General features: G+C 46.0%; 1 protein-coding gene across 1 annotated transcript in view; it reads left to right on the top strand.

Annotated features, from left to right (window-relative positions):
* Nucleotides 1-19200, top strand: part of LOC119443058 (follicle-stimulating hormone receptor-like) — a 275428-nt gene that overhangs the window by 203959 nt on the left and 52269 nt on the right. The window contains 4 exon segments of the mRNA XM_049662908.1: nucleotides 1268-1342; nucleotides 12740-12805; nucleotides 12938-13006; nucleotides 13331-13405. Coding sequence (XP_049518865.1) covers nucleotides 1268-1342; nucleotides 12740-12805; nucleotides 12938-13006; nucleotides 13331-13405 — 285 coding nt within the window.

The following is a 19200-nucleotide window of genomic DNA, read 5'->3' on the forward strand; positions in this document are numbered from 1 at the left end:
AAGAAAGTCTAGAGGAAAGCGGGAAAAAAAGTAGAATAAAGAACAGAAATGTGTTAGTAAATGTGATAATGGTATTTACAGGCGAGGCAATGACGAAAAATTCCGGCCTTTCTATATCACGAAGAGAATTTTGGCTACAGCTTTCCGTGAAGGCCAGTCAGAGAAATTATAGCGTGAGCTTCGAATGAACGTAGCATTCGCGGACAGTGTAACATAGGGCGAACCACCTTTGTCTTGAGCGCTAAATTGATATGATTTGCTACTCTCCGCCATGGCCATACCTGGCACCTTAGGTACTATGCCGGGCCTTTCAATACAGCGACGGGCCTTGGAGTCATTGTTCAATTACCTTTCAAAAACTGTCGCAGAAAAAAAAACTACCATTCGCACAAATAGCATTGTCGGTGCTATGGCCCCTGGTCAAGATAGTAACTTCCAATGCACATTAAGTTTATTTGCATTTTATGGCCGCCATATAACTTATTAGTTTATTTAGAATTTATCTTCCTTCGCCTCTCTAAGTCAAAATCGCAGTCCTTCTCTTTTTCAATGACGCAATTCCTAACAAAATTTATGTTACAGCACATGCTCAGTTATCAGTGGAGTTATTCAACGCACAAGTGGGATACGTACTGTCCTAGGGAAATACTGCGCGAATGTAAAGAAATTAAAGGACACCGCACAAGAAGACACAGAAACAGTTTAAGCGCGGCGCTGCGCTGAAACCGTCTTGCATTTACAATAAAAGGCGTTCATTCTATGTGTATTTTTGTGTAGTGCACCTTTCCTTGTATTCGCGCAGTAATTCCCTACGATAATATTGAACCATCATAATCGTAACCCCTCAAGATGTTCTTCGCAAATATGAGACAAATGAGAACAGCACACTGCACTGAAGGCAGGCAGACGCATTAGTTGCTGACTAAACAGGGAAGCTTGCATGATTTCGTGAGAATGAGTATAATTTGTCCTGCTTTAAAATTCAAACGCAGCTAAACAAACTCCGGCATGGAATATTCGGTAATTTGACAGCCGTCTATGAGAACTGCTTGCTGCATCTAAAGCATCATTCTGCTAATCAAAAATCTACATTGTGAAAACGATAACGGCATGCCGTATCCGTTCTTTTGTGCTGTTATCTCAAATTATCTTTATGTTTACATTTCGGCTCATTTTACTTCAGCAATTGTGCCTTACCAAAAAAAAATTACTTTGTTTGTTTTGTGCTTTGACCTGACAGCATCTTGCAAAACTTTCCTCATCGCAGGCGCATCACGCACTCTGGACTACGGGAAGTTCCGTACATGCACGACTTGAACCCGTCCACGTACATCGGAATGCTGTGAGTACGCACGCACGTGCTATTCCAACGGTCAACAGACGATCAAATAAGGGGCAGAAGAAGAAGAAAAAAACAGCGCTCCGCGTGTCGTTATGTGTGTACTGTTGTGCTCTCTTCGCAACGCCTCCGCGCGCGCGTCAGAGGCTATCCTTTCTGGCGTGCTGTTGACTCGGTCAGCGCCGAGAGAAAGAGGCGGGTGGCGGAAGCAAATCAGGAGGCAAGGGCGCTGAGAGCACGCTTTGTTTGCCAGGAGGGCACCATAAAGGAAGGCGTTGAAGCAAGTGCGCCCTTCTTCGACGCCGTGTCTCGTGCATTCCGACCTTGCTGGGCCCACGCTTCGGTATGGGCCGACACGCCCGGGTAGATATCGACCATCCCGAGCTAAGACAAAACGTACGCTGGGCCAGTCTGTGGGCGCCCTTTTCATCTAACCTTCCCGAGCACTGCGGCTCGCCCTTCTGAGACGGTTGAGTCCTTAGCACTTCGCCTGCGCATTGTTAGTCGGTTCGACCACCCCTAAATAGTTGGCCAGCGAGGAAGAAACGAGGTAATGAGAGCGACAAGAAAATGTCCCGGAAAACCAAAGCACCAAAGATACTAATTGCGTTATAAAAGAGACCGATTGCATTTCATAGCGCCAACGGGTATTGGGCGCGGTTGTAGTTGACAGCGCTTTTATTTCGCCTAACAAAATTATTACGATGCTTTCAACGCCATTGTTATTATCATCAGCCTATTTTATATACACTACAGAAGGAACGCCTTTCCAAACGATCTCCAATTGCACCTGTATTGAGTCAACCGACTCCATTTTATGCCTTCCGATTTCCTAATCGTATCACACAACCTCACCAATCTCTCACATGCCGCGACTGGAGCGAAAGAAATCGATGCGATCGCACGCGTCGCAATGCGATTTTTTGAGGGCTTAATTCACATGATTACGATTTCAACAACGGGACTGATGCGACGTTCAGGATTGCTTCCTGCCAGGTTTTGTCATACACGCCGCATAATTCTTTTAACGTAATAAAGAAATACGTGTGCGTTAGAAGATAATTGACCTCTCTTTATTAGGACCAAATAATACGTGTGTTTTGTAATTTAAAAACATTTTTGAAGTTTGTGGTTGTTTTGGAGTGCGCAACGGCGGTTCCTACGGATGACGTACGTAAACAGCTGTTCCCAGCTGGTTGTTCAGCGCTTTCTGTTGTCTCATGTGCCTTCTATGTGTCACTCTGCCTGCGTTACAAGAAATTGCAAAATGATCAACCATACAACTACCCTCACCGCATATGCAGTGTTCGGAATTCGGCAGCAGCGACGTCGTCATGTCAACGCAACGAGATCCTCGCGCTACCCGTGCTCAGCGTCAGCTACTGGAGAATGGAGTATTCAAAAACAAATTGACTCTGTTTATTCAGGCCACGGAGTTAAATATGCTATCGTAGAAAATTCATTATGATAACCTGCACGCTTCGCATGTCCAATTTAATAAGCAAGTGAGGTAAGATAACCTTTCAAGATGCATTGGGAAAGTTACGCGTGTGGAAAACCGACAGGAAAAAAATGCATCTAAATGGTCGCGCGTTCAGCGCAACGTTGAACTTCGGGTACTTTGCTGCCGTGTCATTTCCCCTTGCAGAGGTTGCAATTATTTAAACTGGTCCGTACGCGCGATTTTTGTAGGCTGTTCAACAAATTAAAATTATGACGACCCCAAAAGGCCATGTTGTCTCGTGGGGATCAAACACCTCGTAGTATTGGGAACTCACATAAGTGTGGCGACAGCAGACGAAGCAAAAGTGAAAATGCACTTCGTTTGCTACGTAGCGCGTCAACGAACCCATAGAAATGGGAGAATGGAATCTGCGGCACACGTTTTTTTATTCTCCCTTCGCGTACGTACCGGATTCAGCAATCCACCTCCGCGCGCATTGCACTTCTTGAGCGATGCGCCGTTTTCCAAAACAGACCGCGAAATAGCTCTCGGCACAATTTCGACGGAAAATCGCAGCGATCTCTGCGACGTTGCGACGCTGCGACCAACCGGTTGGTCGCAGCCGGAAATCGCAGAGTCGGCACTGCGACTGCGATTTTCTTCACATGCGACGGAAATGGCACTTCCGGTGCGATGAAAATCGCATCACGTGAAACAGCCTTTTAGTTTAATAGACCACCGTTATCTGATATAGGTACTATATAAAGTGTCCCAGCTAACTTTAGCCAAGCTGTTCAACGAAAAAAACTGATTAAAAAGACATGATGCAAGATACAGTTATGTAATTGCTCAGGTATTCTTGAGCAATTATAAAACGTACGGTGTACGTTCGGTCGTCAGACCTATCCCGACCGAACACCATAGGGCTTATAATTGTATCTTGCACCGTGTTTTTTAAATCTTTCTTTTTTAGTTCAACAGCTTGGTTAAAGTTACCTGGGACACACGGTATATGACCTGCCCAACTCCCCTTCTACATCTTGTCTCAATTAGCTTATCAGCTACAGCCGTCTGCTCTCTGATCCGTACCGACGTCTTCCTGTCTCTAAACGTTATGCCTATCATTTTTCGTTTCATCACTCGTTGGGCAGCCCTTAGCCCCTTCTCAAGCTTCTTTGTTACCCTCCATGTTTCAGCCAAATAGGTTAGTACTGGGAGGAGGAGCAGGAGAAAAAGAACGAAAGAAATGCAAGGAGGAGGTCAACCTGACGCGCGTCCTGTTTGCTATACCCAACGCAGGGGGAAGGGGAAGTACTGGGAGTGTGCACTTAAGTATCGGGGGCGAGAGCCACCACTGGAAAGACTGCCGCTGCCGTCAGGTGATGTAGCCCGACGGATCACGTGGACACAGCTGGCGCGTCGGCTGCGTAGCAGCTAAAGGAGCGGAACTGAGAACGAATGTTTTTAACAACGCCATGTGAGCCTTAGCGACTCTGTGGCTCGCAGCGTAGCTATAATAATATAACATTCAAGGATTCGGAGAAATGATGGTTCATTGAGAAGGGTTGTCGCAGGTACCCGTGCGCGACGAAGTTCCCATAAAAGGCATAACGAAAGTTTGACTTGCTCCAGGAAGTTTCGGGCAACTATGATTCCTTGAGTCGTTTGAAATGATCACATGCTGTCACTTAAAGCACACATCATGGCGCAATTATGTACAGTGCTCAGCTATTCAAACGCGATACTCCTATGGCATGGCGGCCGGTGCTTTAAGCGCCATCGGAGAGTGCTTCGGGGATCGCTGCGGGGCCAAATGCAGCCACAATGCGTCACAAAGGCCGTCGCCTTTATCGTATACGACGGTGCATCAGAACCATTTCCCCAGCGCTGAGCGGTGGCGCAAGAGCCAGCATCCATTCGCTCAGAGCATCGCGTTTCAGTCGCTGTGCACTGCGTGTTCCGTATATACCGCATTCATCATGCGCACGAAACAGGGAAAGAGAGGACAGAACTGCGCTTTGTCCTGTCAGCTCCTTATTGTCTCGCTTTTCTTGCTGTTTTTCAGGCATGACGTCTTTGCAACGATATCAAATTCAGGCGATTTTGCAATTACCGTATTGTATGTATATTTTCTAAGTACAGAACACGATTTTTTTAAGAATCGCCTGTGAAAGCGCCATTCAGCCGGTTCAAGTGGGTTACCTGAGTATGGGGACAATACCTACACGACACATCGCAATGTACAGTTAGCTAATTAAATAATTAAAAATAATTAGCCATTCAGTCAACCAAATTCAGTGGCAGAGACTTCACATATTCATCGCGAAAATTTGCTACGAAATATGTTGTTGGTGTTCCTGTTAAATGGCCCCTCACGAGGTTTGGCCACTTTAAACTAACAAGTCTAGCGTATATGTCACGCGCTTACAATCGTGTCTGCAAAGTATTACCGTATTACACCACTGCGTCCCGCCCCAAAACGGCCGAAATTTCAACTCCCACGATCTCCCTCTTGAGGGAGTCCGAGACCTCTTCAACACGATCTCCCTCTCGAGGGAGTCCGAGACCCAGCCTGCTTCTAAAGCAATTGCTTCTAAAGCAATTGCTTTAGAAGATGCTCACAGCCTACGTTTCGTCACGTCTACCGACTGTTTCATTGCCGCGGGCAATGAGCCTATATTTAACGCTGGCTTCTGATACTATTGTTAATGGTGATGTGTTCCTTGCACCGAGCAGTCGTTGCATTTCTGGTGGGCTTAGCATTACTCCTAGTCTGGTGCGGTTTCAGGACGGTAGAGCGTTCGTCGCTATTCATAACCCTACTTCTTCGGCAGTTGCGCTCTCCCAGGGCACCACTGTGATTTGCTTTACTGACAGCGAACCTCTGTCGCTGGTACCCCTTCACACCAAATCACCACCTTTGTCTACCACAACTGATGATCATGCTGCTGCCGCTGCTTTACAGGACGCGATACATCCCGGTCTGACTGCTGCACGGAAAGAAGACCTTTTCGCCCTAGAGCTAAAACACAGCGCCTTATTTGACGTTAACTCCAAGCCTCTGGGACGCACTTCCGTCGCAGTGCATCGCATCGAAACCGACGGCAGTTCGATTGTACGCCGCCGCCCGTATCGCGTGTCTTCCGCAAAACGGAAAATCATTGCGGACAACGTTGACGACATGCTTAAAAGAGACATCATTTGGCCATCGTCCAGTTCATGGTCGTCTCCTGTTGTGTTGGTCCGCAAGAAAGACGGCTCTGTACGATTTTGCGTCCATTATCGAGCACTTATTAAGATCACGCGCAAAGACGTATATCCGATGCCAAGAATCGACGATGCCATTGACTCCCTCCAGGGCGCTGAATATTTCTCAAGTCTAGACCTTCGATCCCCGTACTGGCAAATACCCATGCACGAAGCGAACAAGGACAAGACAGCCTTTGCAACACCAGACGAAATTTACGAGTTCAATGTCATGCCCTTCGGTTTATGTAATGCTCCTGCAACATTTGAAGGCATGATCGATACAGTTTTACGCGGCCTTAGGTGGAAGACCTGTCTGTGTTATTTAAATGACATCTTTATTTTTTCTACAACTTTTCGTCAGCACTTTGAGCGTTTGGACGAAGTTTTCACATGCATTTCCGATGCTGGACTCCAACTCAACGCAAAGAAATGTCATTTTGCCCGAAAGAACATCAAAGTATTGGGCCACCTTATCAGTAAAGATGGCGTTCGACCAGATCCCGACAAGGTTGCTGCCGTGCTTCGCTTCCCTCGCCCCGAAAATCAACAACATTTAAGAAGCTTCTTGGTCCTGGCATCCTACTTCCGCCGTTTCATCAGTCATTTTGCTGCCATGGCGTTGCCGCTGCACAAGTTGCTGACGTCGGGCACTGCTCTCCTTTGGACAGACGACTGCGAACTTTCTTTCCAAGCCCTCAAGCAAGCCTTAACAACCGACCCTGTCCTCTGTCACTTCGATGAGAACGCACCAACTTGTTTGCACACCGACGCTAGTGGCCATGGGATCAGTGCTCTCCTTCTACAGCGGGATACCACTACACGAGAGAGAGTTGTTGCTTATGCCAGTCGCGCCATTAACGGCTGCCGAAAAGAACTACTCAATAACAGAGCATGAATGACTCGCAGTAGTTTGGGCCATACAAAAGCTTCGGCCATATCTTTGTGGACGCCACTTCACAGTCATAACCGACCACCACGCCTTAAGCTGGTTTCGTCAATGAAAAATTTGTCTGGACGCCTTGGTCACTGGGTGGTCTGATTACAAGAGTACGATTTTGACGTTGTCTACAAGTCTGGGAAAAAGCATCAAGATGCCAACGCTCTGTCTCGCTGCCCCCTGCCACTATTATCTTCGAGCACGCCTCTACATTGCTGGCCACTTAATAATGAGACTAAGACTGCACTTACGTTATTACCTCAAGCGGTTACTGGCACGTTGTCTTCCAATCGCGTCCCTCAGTTCGCCTCGTGTCAACGTTCTGATCCCTACTGCAATAGCATTATCCATCGCATGTGCGGGACTGCTTGTGTGCCAAATTGCGTCGACAACTGCGACTATTTAAGCTCGACAACGATGTGCTGCACCGCTACATTTACAACTCCGACGGCCACCACTGGGTACCTGTCCTTCCACGGTCGCTGCGCACACAAGTCCTTGAAGCCTTTCACGACGACCCATTTGCTGGAAATTTGGGTTTGCACAATACCACCGCCTTACGAACCGTTTCTTTTGGCCAGGCATGTCTACCTTTGTGGCCAAGTACGTCGCTTCTTGCGTCCAGTGTCAACGGCGGAAACGACCAACTTCGCCTCCTGCTGGCCTTTTACAGCCCATCCCATGTCCCGAGACACCTTTTGCCATCGTTGGGATAGACCTAGTCGGCCCTCTGCTCATAACGCCGGCAGGTCATCGATGGGTCGTCACAGCTGTTGACCATCTCACACGTTACGCAGAGACCGCTCCTCTACGCTCTAGTTCTGCCTCAGACGTTGCCGACTTCTTTCTGGATGCCGTTGTGCTGCGTCATGGTGCACCTCGTGTACTGTTGCGTGATAGCGCAAAGATTTTCATGTCAACAATGATCGAAGAAGTACTCAGGGCTTGTGGCACAGTGCATAAGACTACATCCACATACCACCCTCAAACAAATGGCTTAACACAGCGATTTCATCGCACACTAATAGATATGATATCAAGGTATATCGGGCCAAACCACGATAACTGGGACAAGCTTTTACCTTTTGTGACGTTTGCTCACAACACCGCTATCCAACAAACTACGGGGTACTCATCTTTCTACCTAGTTTACGGCCGTTCGCCGACATTCACCATCGACGCCTTTTTCTTCAATGCCCCAACTAACACCTCGGCCAATATACCTGAACAGCTCGTCTCGAGACTTGACAAATGTCGTCAACGTGCTCGCTTCAACACAGAAGTCAGTCAGCTAGACCGCAAGCAACGTTACTACAACTGTCGTCGAGACGTCTCCTTTCGTCCTGGAGAGGAAGTGCTCCTTTGGACGCCCATCCGTACAACCGGTTTATGTGAGAAGTTTGAATCCCGCTTCCTTGGACCCTACATTATTAATGAACAAACATCCCCCGTGAACTATCGCGTTACTCCCGTCGAGGTTTCTTCGGACCATCGTTATCGTGGTTCGGAGATCGTTCACGTTTCGCGTCTCAAACGATTCGTTCGGCGCCTCCCTGCTAAGTCGCGGCCTGGCTGGCCGCTTGCGCGCGCGGGGAAATTAGTGTGAGCATTAATCATACGCTTAATATTCTCATCTCTACATACTCATCATCACCGTTTTGGGGCCTGGTGGTGGGGCTCTCGCTCGAGAGAATAAAAGAGAGTCTGACTGCCTAAACTTTGTCTCACAGGATATATATATATATATATATATATATATATAGAGAGAGAGAGAGAGAGAGAGAGAGAGAGAGAGCAGACACCTTTAGACAGGACAAGATTTTAAGGAGGGGTGGTCGAAGCGAGTGAGCTGCGCCTTCCACTGCTCCATTGTGTTACTGTTATTTGGCCTATGGGGGTGCTTAGAGAACTCCCAGGTTACATGAATTAGGGTGGGTAGGCCACCCCACCAAGGGCAGTTGGCCCTATAGCGAGTGGGATACATGGCGTTTAGCATATTTAGATGGAGTAATACCCTGGTATGTATTAAAAAAAGTAAATTATGGGGTTTTACGTGCCAAAACCACGATCTGATTATCAGGCACGCCGTAGTGGGGGACTCCGGAATTTTGGACCACCTGGGGTTCTTTAACGTGCACCTAAATCTAAGTACACCGGTATTTTCGCATTTCGCCCCCATATAAATACGACCGCCGTGGCCGGGATTCGATCACGCGACCTCGTGCTCAGCAGCCCAACACCATAGCCACTGGGCAACCACGGCGGGTTGGTCTGTATTTCGCGCCAATTGGCGGCCTCATCCCCGCTAACTTTTCGGTGAGCTGCCGTGTATTTTCTGCGGACTCCGCGCTGATGAGCAAGGATATCTGTGGCATTTAAATTGATGGGATCTTGTGAGGGTTGGAGCGAGGGGTTGGGGTTAGAAGAGGACGCCGTCGCTCGGTTAGTAGACCCTCGAGCTACGCGTTAGCCCGCTCGTTTTCCTGTACCCCCGTGTGTCCCGAGCACCAGAGTAGGCGATGACGGTGGTTCAAGGATTGGGGGATTATCGCGAGGCTAGTCGCAGTCACGTGCCCCTTGAGAAACATGCGACATGTCTCCCGAGAGGCCGTGACCACGACCGAGTCGCATTGCGTACGCTCCGCGTGAGCGAGGGCGATCGCCACTGCTCACATTTCGGCCGAGGGGGCGGGGGGGGATCCCGCCGTGGCCGACGTGGTTATTCGCTGCTGGCAGACAGCGTTCACGACTACCAGGGTGTACCTCCATTGGTAGCGCTGCCCGGTCGCCTCTGCACACGCAGCTGCGTCCGTGTAGTAGGTATTGTACCTAGGGTTATTGGAGTACTTAGATTGAATATGTTGTGCGCGTGTTTTGCGCATTTCCTTGTTGTACTCGGGATGCATGTTCTTGGGTATTGGAGCTACTGTATTTTGAATCTCATCGTTCGGTAAGACAAATGGGTTACGCTGAAATATTGAGTCAAGCCAATATTTGCCCTACCAGTTTTTGTGAAGTTGAGGCATTCCCGCTGTTGCATCAGAGTGACCTCCATCAGTTCGTCGAAAGTATTGTGCACTCCTTATAAGCTAGCGTGCGCTCCGTGGAGGTACATTTAGGCACGCCCACAGCCGCCTTGGCAGAGGTACGGATTATTGTGTTGGCCGGCCTTTCCTCCTCCCTGTTCAGGATTTGGTAAGGTAAGCCGAACGTGATTGGACTAGCCACTAAGGCCTGTACGAGCCTTTGCGTATCGTCTCTCCGCATTCCTCCTTTCGATACGTCACTCGACGTATCATTTGGACTATGTTGTGGGGTTTTGAGCGTCTGTGCTGCTCTCCCGTCGCTCTGAAGCCACAAACCCAGGACTCGCATCGTGGGTACCTCTCGGTCCGGTTGACTCTCCAGGCTTCACCACGATGTTAGTCGACCCTCTGGATTTGTAGTCTTTCACGTGTATCTAGACGGTCTCAGATTTTTCGGGTGCACACTTCAGCCCGCTCCCTCGAGAAAATTTTTCCACTACTAATACCGCGGTTTGAGCGTATATTCTTTATACTCTAGAGAATATCTGTTCGCCCACAGCGTGATGTCGTCTGCGTAGAGCGTATAACCTATGGGTCGGGTATCCGATCCAGATCCCGCGCGAGGCGACACATCGCCATGTTGAAGAGCAGAGAGAATATTATCGCTCCTTGAGATTTTGCTTTTATTAGACATTTTAAATATCTCCGATGTTATTTGGCGAATACTGATGCTCACCTCGCGGTCGGAAAGAAACGCCCTTACTTAAACGCCCAGCTCTGCCAGTTCATTTCATCGATTTCAGCCTTAAAGACCTGAAGGCATTAGGTAAGGGTGGGGCTTCAATAGGGTCGTGCAACGTATTAGAAAGGGAACACCAATGGCACAAGAGAAATGCGTTAGAAATATATGAAAAACGTTAACAGTTAATAAACCCGCAACCACAACCCGCCACTACGGGCTTATTAACTTTCCAGATTACCTTACCGTTCCTTTTTATACTATTTCACTTATACTTGTTTCTGTAATTGCATAATAATGAAATGATTTCCAAATATCCCTAACGCATTTCTCTCGCGCCATTGATGTTCCTTTTCTAATATTTTGTACCACGTACGCAATTGCAGCCCCTGCCTTACCTAATGCTTTCGGGCCTTTAAGGCCGAAATCGATTAAATGAACTGACATTGCTGGGAGATGCCTTCGTCCTGGAATGTATACACAATATGGACTGATTATGTCAAATAATTTCTGCAGAGTCCGCGAGGCCGAAGAAGTTTCAAGAAAGGGAAAATTGCCATCTATACCCGAAAGTACCACGAAGCTACAAATGAAGCGCAATACGGGCTTCTCAGGAAAAAAATCTTCGCAGTAGAAGAAAAATTCGGCCCGGCCGAGGGATTGAATTTGGGACCAACTAACCAGCTATCCAGGAGGCTATCAGATCGCAGAGTGAGACCGAATTAATCAACTCGAAGCTGAGAGACACTGATTCTGTCAAATCAGTCCTGAGGAATCCGCAAAGTGAAGGGAGTTTCATGAAAAGCAAGGAAAAGTAGTAGCGGACGCCAATAGAGATGTCAACACATTCCAAGCAGATATTTAACAAACAAAAAAGGGCCGTTGGATATTCCTCCTGCGAAGCTTTGCTTCTGAAAAACTCATATTGGGAATTTTTTTTTTTTCGTAGCTGCGTGCCACTGTCGTGTGGATGGAACATTCTTTTTCTTTTCATAAGAGAGGGATGACGACGACGATGGTTAGCGCATTTTAATTTGCTGACATTTATGTTTATTTCAGACCTTGATTTTTATCAAGATAACATGCGAAATGACGGCCGGACCCCGGCCGAAACGTCAGTAAAGTCTTGTTATGTTTTTCCTACGAGCTTCTATTTCTTCAACTACTTCTGTGCCGGCTCCGGTTACTGTTTACTTCACTGATATATATATATATATATATATATATATATATATATATATATATACGTGTGTGTGTGTGGTGATTTTTACACTACAGATGCCTTATGTCATTATTAGCAGATGAGTTGTAACGCGAGGCGAATATACTTTGCCGCTAATAACGTGAGTTTCAGAAGGTTGATTAGCAAAGATTCGTTAAAGATCGTTTTTTGTTAAAACCTTTGGGGCAGTGCCTTATAGGCTAAATTTGGAGGCAGTTGCATTTTAATACACCCCCATTTTTCGTAACATTGAAAATCGCAGGTTATTCGAGATATTTATTATTGGATTTCAGAGCTCAGTCCAGGCAGTATCGAACCGAGAGCGCAGGGAGGGCAGAAAAAACAGCCTCGCTACTGCGTCAAACGACAACTGTCCTGCGTTCTTGATGAAGTTTGAATGGTGGCATATCACGACAAATACTGAGATGACATGTCGTGGCAGATGCTTACTAGGCAAAACGTGCCGTATCAGCATCCGCGGCTACGTTCAGATTACCAAGCAAATATTTTACGCAGAAAGAAAACAACAAAACAAAGCGTTTGTCGTTTTCTTTTCTTCTTTTTGAACATAATTACAGCACATTATTTCCCCAGCGTTAGGCAATGCCTGTTTACTATAGAGCAGTCAGCGTCGGAACAGATAAAGCTCTGTTCTCAAATATGTATTTTTCATCCAAAAGCAATTTCTCTAAACAACTGGCTTTGTTTTCATTAAGCAAAACCAACCCTCTGCGTGCATTTAAATTCTAAAACATCGTTCTCGCATTTTTTGTTTGCTTTCAGGGACTTCGACAGCAACCGCATCGCTGAGCTTACAGCCTATTCTATCCAGGTCAAGGCAGGAACACTGTAAGCCACAAGAGAAGCGATTATCTTGTTTATATTACTTTACCGGTGACGGCAGCGATAACGAGCTCAATAGACAGCCGCGTACAAATTGTTAACACCGGCAGTTACAACGTTTTCTCGATTTCTTTTCAGAATCCTCAATCACAACGCCATTGCAGCCATACGTGCAGCGGCATTTGACGGCTCCAAGATTGCTGAAGTGTAAGTATCGGAAGTCAGAATTCTTAGAGCCTGCAGTGTAGACGAGAAAGTTTAGTCGGGGGAAGCATTCGTGCTCTGTAATTCTGACTTTATTTCTCAGCGTATTGCATTACAAATCAACTTGTTTTTGCCATGCATGTACTGTGCCATGCATTTAGTAGTGTCTCCACTAAATGCATAGACAAACCAGTTACGTGCCACGCGCCTTCTGGCAAGCACATATCTAAAAAGCAAAGTGGCTTATAGTGAGGCATTGTAGGCGACGTACCTCTTTGTTTACAAGTTTAAACGATCAGGGCTCTAATACCAATTATTTATTTGCAGGAGGCTGCGCGGAAATCGAAAGCTGACGGTGGTTGAAGACGATGCCTTCTACGGACTCTCGAACCTCAGTCATCTGTAAGAAAGCAACACAATTTGCAGCCGTTCTTTTTTTTTCGTTGTTGTTGTTGTTGTTGTTGTTGTTGTTGTTGTTGTTGTTGTTGTTGTTGTTGTTGTTGTTGTTGTTGTTGTTGTTGTTGTTGTTGTTGTTGTTGTTGTTGTTGTTGTTGTTGTTGTTGTTGTTGTTGTTGTTGTTGTTGTTGTTGTTGTTGTTGCTTTTCCCTTCTAAAGCTCGGTTCAGAATTTTTGTCATTCAATATAAGTAGAGTCATGAGTAAAAGCACATGGACCACATGCTCGGCGAAAAAAAAAAACTGAATTTAATCGTGATTCAGATGTACAAACTGAAATTGACGAGTGCAATGGAAAGTTTGGAATGCCAAATTATGGCTGAAGTCCTCAATTTCAAGTTACATTCATAGGCGGAGAAGAAAATCGGCTTTATCTTGGAATACCAGGATCGTATTGGATAATTGGCTCAAGAATGGCTCCGGCATTGGAATGACTCAGGGGAGTACATCAATCATACTCCCGTTATCCAGTAATAATAATATGCAAAATACATGCGCTTCTCGCGTTCATTTTATGTGTATAAGTAACGTCGGAAATTACCGCGCAGCTTTGCCGGATTAATTACTGTAATTGCGGAGTTAATTACTGTAACTGAAAGTAGTTACTGAATGTACTGTAACCACACCGTTGTACTTGTGCTTATTAACGAATAATCGTGCCTATTCTTTGATCCCGCAATAAAGCATGTATAGCTTCAGAATTTTACTACTCTTTCGTGCACCTAAGGAGCCGAAATAATCAAGAAAGGGTTCCCTGGCGTTTTTCCGGAAAATCATTTTATTTTTCCGCAGCTTCAGTTCTTATAATTTCACCCACATTTTTTATCAATAGGGGTGTCAAGACTGCGAAATTGTGTTAAGCGAAGACGGTACAATGCATTTCATAGAATAAAATGGAACTCCAAGTTCACTTTCATAGCGTTCCTGCCATCCTGCGCGACGAATGGCCGATCCCGGTGATAATGAACCTGTGCCCGCCACTGCCTAAGGGTGAATAAAATCCTTTTGAAGATGCACTGGATTGGAAATGTATAATTCCGCGCCGAAGGTTCATCTCAGTTCTTGAATTATTTTTTTTTTTATTTCTTCCGATGGAGAAGAAATTGCCGGACATAGTCTTTCCTCGCATGTGGGCATATTTTACGCTCCTTCTTTCTGTCTACTTTTACCTTCATGTCCTTATCTCTTTGACCTTCATCCCGTGAAGGGTACCCAGCCGGGATAAATGTTGCTCGTTTCCGTGTTGTTAATCTAATCTTTTCTTCTGAGAGATTGCTTTTTCTTTTTTCTCTCTCTCTCTCTCTCTCTCTCTCTCTCTTGTAAAAATGTCTCACAACTCATCGCAGGTGCTCCAATCTGGTTTAATGTGCAGTGAAGGCTGTCAAGGCCCCCTTCGCTTGATAGGCAGAACCACCGATCTTATCGGCCGAAATGTGCTCGTCACTCTCTGTCAAAAACCCGCTGTCATCTCAGTGCCTTCCCGAAGCGAGTTTTCAACTTTAGTGTGTTTTAGGCCCCACGCCCGCAGGCACATATCATCAGGAAGTATTGAAACCTGGAATTGCTTAGTTTCATTGCGGGGGGAAGTTCTATGTCACTAGCAGTAGTGCGTAGCAATGGGCACGCATTCATGAATGCGCTTAGCCCGAGGAACAGCACTGCGCGCTCTCCGCAGAAGAAAGGCAAGAAAAGAAAAAAATAGAAGGAGAGGGAGAGAGCACGATGCGCCTTGCCGCACTTTCACGCCCTATGACTATTGTTGTTTTCCTTCAAATGTTCTTCTATCAGGAAAGCTGCTTTCGATTTGCATCGCGCGAAGTTTCCTAAACGAAGTGCGAATCTAGCAACTTTTTTTTGTATTTGACTTTCCATTCGCTCCTGCTCCGTATGCAGAGAGTTTCAATCGACCTTTTGCAAAATTCTGTCACGTGGGTGCTCTGCAAAGCTATACTCTTTAACCAGAGGACCCCAGACGCTGCTCTCGCATTTCTTTTCAACAAGGTGAGCAATGGGCATCCTGGTCCCTGCACCCCCAAAACTTGGTGCCCGTCTCCAACTACATAGGCTCTAGACAATCACGGGCTTGGCTATATACCCAAGGCCCCGCATGAAAAAGACTCTCTTAAGGGGAAAATCATGTCCTTTCTTCGGCAAGCCAGCCCTTCGAAAGGAGCTTCGCCTAGAGAAGTAAAATACGTCGCGGACAGCCAGCGCAAAAAAAAAAGAAAAAGAAACGGAACTAACCACTCTGAAAAAGGACGTAGGCATAGCGCTGTCCTCGAAGAAATCTTTATTTGCATCAGTCACACAATCAGTCACGTTGAAGGAGTGAAAAAGTAAAAGCGCTCGAGTGCTTAAGAAATAAAACCAATGAGCAAGAAAACTGTAGCTATGCACCAGCTTGTGTAAAGGAAATGTAGCACACAGTCACGTATGTCGTACCCAAGTGTTCTAAAAAGTAATGCGAGCTCTTCGTCAGTAAGGCGTACTGCCGCCACGGTTACGCATGAATAAGCATGTTTCCTGCGCACAAGCTTATTTCATCAGAAAATAAAGGCGAAGTAGTACTGCAGCATCTGTATGGAGTTTCTAAAACATGCCTAATAAAATAAAATGTGGTCCTGGTGTGCGTGCATGCTTTCTTTTGCGGCGCGCGAGTGATTGAACGGTAGGAAATACAAACATTTTCTCGGTTCCATTGATGGCCTTTCGCACAATGGAAGTACGGCTGTATAGATAGATGCCCTTTCAGCAACAATATCTACCACCATACATTACTAACACTATTATGATCTGTGTAGAAATTTTACCAGTATAAACGTTCAATTCACTTCACATCGTATGTGAAACGCGGCAAAGTTTAAAGGTTGCAGGCCTTCGCTGGTAAATTGTGATCTTCTCATTGCTTACTGCCGATGGCATCACTGAACCACCATCACGAGTTCCTGTACAACTGCGGGGCAATAACTCAAGAAAACCACGTTACGAAAAACTCGGGATATCGAGTCAGCTCAACGAAAGAAAGTGAAACTCGCGGAGCCGGAATGGAAATGCCTAGTACAGCAACCATCAACAAAAACACATTCCAAGCCTGCACTTCGCATTGCTTCCAAGTTTGTTGAATGACTACAGCGCTAGGTTTATTTATATTGTTATAAGTCTGCATCAAAGTCTGCCACGACAACGCGCAATTCTTTCATTTAAAAAATCCTGAAAATCAAGAAAACAGAGTGAACGACCAACGCTTTTCCATTTCGCCGTATCCCTTTGCTCCAAGAGAGGCGCAGAAAAAAGCCTGTGAACGATGCTTGGTCATTAGGTTCTAGCGTTGCGCAGCAGGTCATTTACAGAATATTGCAAATAATATATAATTTGGAAGCTCAGCTCCGCATTCGTAGCCTTTGTCACGACGGATGCCCTGACTAAGTGCCTCTTAAAGGAATTCCTATTTCAGTGCTGCTTGCAGTATAAAAGCCTATGCTTCGTAAATTTTCTTTCTCTCTCTTTGTTGTCCTTTTCTTAAAAGTTTATCGATTATTTAAATATAATCAAATAATATACACTAGGGAACGTACTCTTTTGCGTACTGCTGATAATGTTCATTTAGTTGCCTCTCTGTGAATATCTTTGATAATATAAAATAAGCAACAACTATCGCCACGGCCATCAAATGGCGGCAAAGTGTGCGACACATTAAGTTAGAAAACAGCAAGGGACACGCAGAAGACTCTGCTGCCGCTTTATGGCAACGGCTTTTCCGCTTGACTTGTCATCAAAATAATGAGACCACGTCTTTAACAAAAAGTACCAAAAATCACCGCACGCTTGGGTATTCCGTATTAGTCAGTGTTGGACAGAAATAATTGCAGGCCTGTTTCGCTTCTAGGAACGCATATCAAAGTGTTCTAGAACACGAATATTCATTAATAAAGTCTGGATGTTGTCTAAAAAATGAAAACCAAGCAAAAATAATAATAAATAGAACAATAAATTTCTTATCATGCATCGAACCGAATGACCGAACCCTGCTATAACGTGGGCGCATCTTCTAGCGAGACCAATGACAAGTCAGAAAATATTAGAAAATTAAAACAATATCGCATACAAAATATGGCCCCTGAGTGGGTTGAAGAGTTGCAAGGAGACGATCCCGAGTTAAGGACAAACAACCAAATTTGCATGTATATCATCAATCAAATAATTTATTTTTTGTTGCGTAACATTTTTGTCACCCCACATAATACCACCCCATGGTATACCGCTAGGGAGGTTGACTTGAGATCCGAAAAAAAAAAAACGTTTGTGCTTATAACGCCAGCCAACCGCAGCCACAGCAAGGGGCGCCAGTAAACTAAAATGACAACCACAAACACTTATTTAAGACGGATGCCTGCAGGCTCTTGGTTCATTCCTTCTTTTCCTGTTATTTTCTTTCTTATGACACGTGAACGGTGAGTTTTAAGAAGTTGGGTCCCCTATGTAACCTGGCATTTTTGTAGCCGTCACACCCTGATGCGCCACTTTGCATTTAAAGTGTGTATACGCTTTAAAGTATACGCTTACGATATAGCACGCGGGGCTTAGGGTTGGGTTTTTTCCGTCGTTCAGGAGTGTGGTAGGTGAACCCGTTAGCACAGACAAAAAAATATCGCGTTATATTCGTACCGCGATTCGGAATATATCGCCGAGCGTACTTTCCGAGTGAGAAGTACCGAGAAAAAAAGATCGGACGCTATATTTGTGCAAATGCGCCACAATAGTGCGCGATGTGGGTTTAATGAGAGTTCAGATTGATTTTCGGCAGCCATAATCTTACTGCAACAAGACTTGGCAGAGAATAACCTGCGTATTGCTAAGCACGAGGTTGCGGGATCGAATACCGGCCACGGCGGCCGCATTTCGATGGGGGCAAAATCGCGAAAACACCCGTGTACTTAGATATAGGTGCGCGTTAAAGAACCCCAGGTGGTCCAAATTATTCCGGAGTCCCCCACTACAGCGTGCCTCATAATCAGATCGTGCTTTTGGCACGCAAAACTCATAATTAAATTTTTTATCATCCTACGTATTAACTGTGACAAGGACAGCTACGACAGAGAAAAATATATCCCGTACTTTGTCCATCCGTGAATTGGCCACGCGGAAAGCTGGGGCATCTTCTTGCGCCAGAGAAAGTGTCCACCGGCAAATTATGTCATCATCGCTATCATCATCAGCATATTCATGTGGAGTGCAGGACGAAGGCTTCTACCAACAAACTCCAATTACCCATGTCTTGGGTCAGCCGACTCCCCACTAGTATGTCTCCAAGTTTCCTAATCTCAACACACCCTCCAAATCCTTGGCATCCTCGACTGCGTTTCCCTTCCGTTGGAACCCATTCTGTTACGCTAATGACCCACCGGTTATCTTTGTGCTAAGTGCGGATGGCCGAACCGTTCACCATTACACCGGCCGTGGCGTCCCGCAGGACGGGGTTCTCAGCCCCGCTTTGTTCCACCTAACGATATTGGACTTGCCGAAGTTCTACCACAGACAGCCTACCTTTCCGTATATGCTGACAATATATGCATCTGAGCCTCGGCACTAACACGTCCCCAGGTGCGTGCACGGCACCAAAAAAGAAGAGACCCTGACATCGGCGTACGTCCGTGCTGGAGGCCTCAGCATTTCGACCCACAAGCCCATGACCTGGTACCCCGGTTCTATTGACCACAAAACAGTTTAATATACCAAATCTCA

Source organism: Dermacentor silvarum, chromosome 1 (assembly GCF_013339745.2).
Source record: "Dermacentor silvarum isolate Dsil-2018 chromosome 1, BIME_Dsil_1.4, whole genome shotgun sequence".
Taxonomy (NCBI): Eukaryota; Metazoa; Arthropoda; class Arachnida; order Ixodida; family Ixodidae; genus Dermacentor; species Dermacentor silvarum.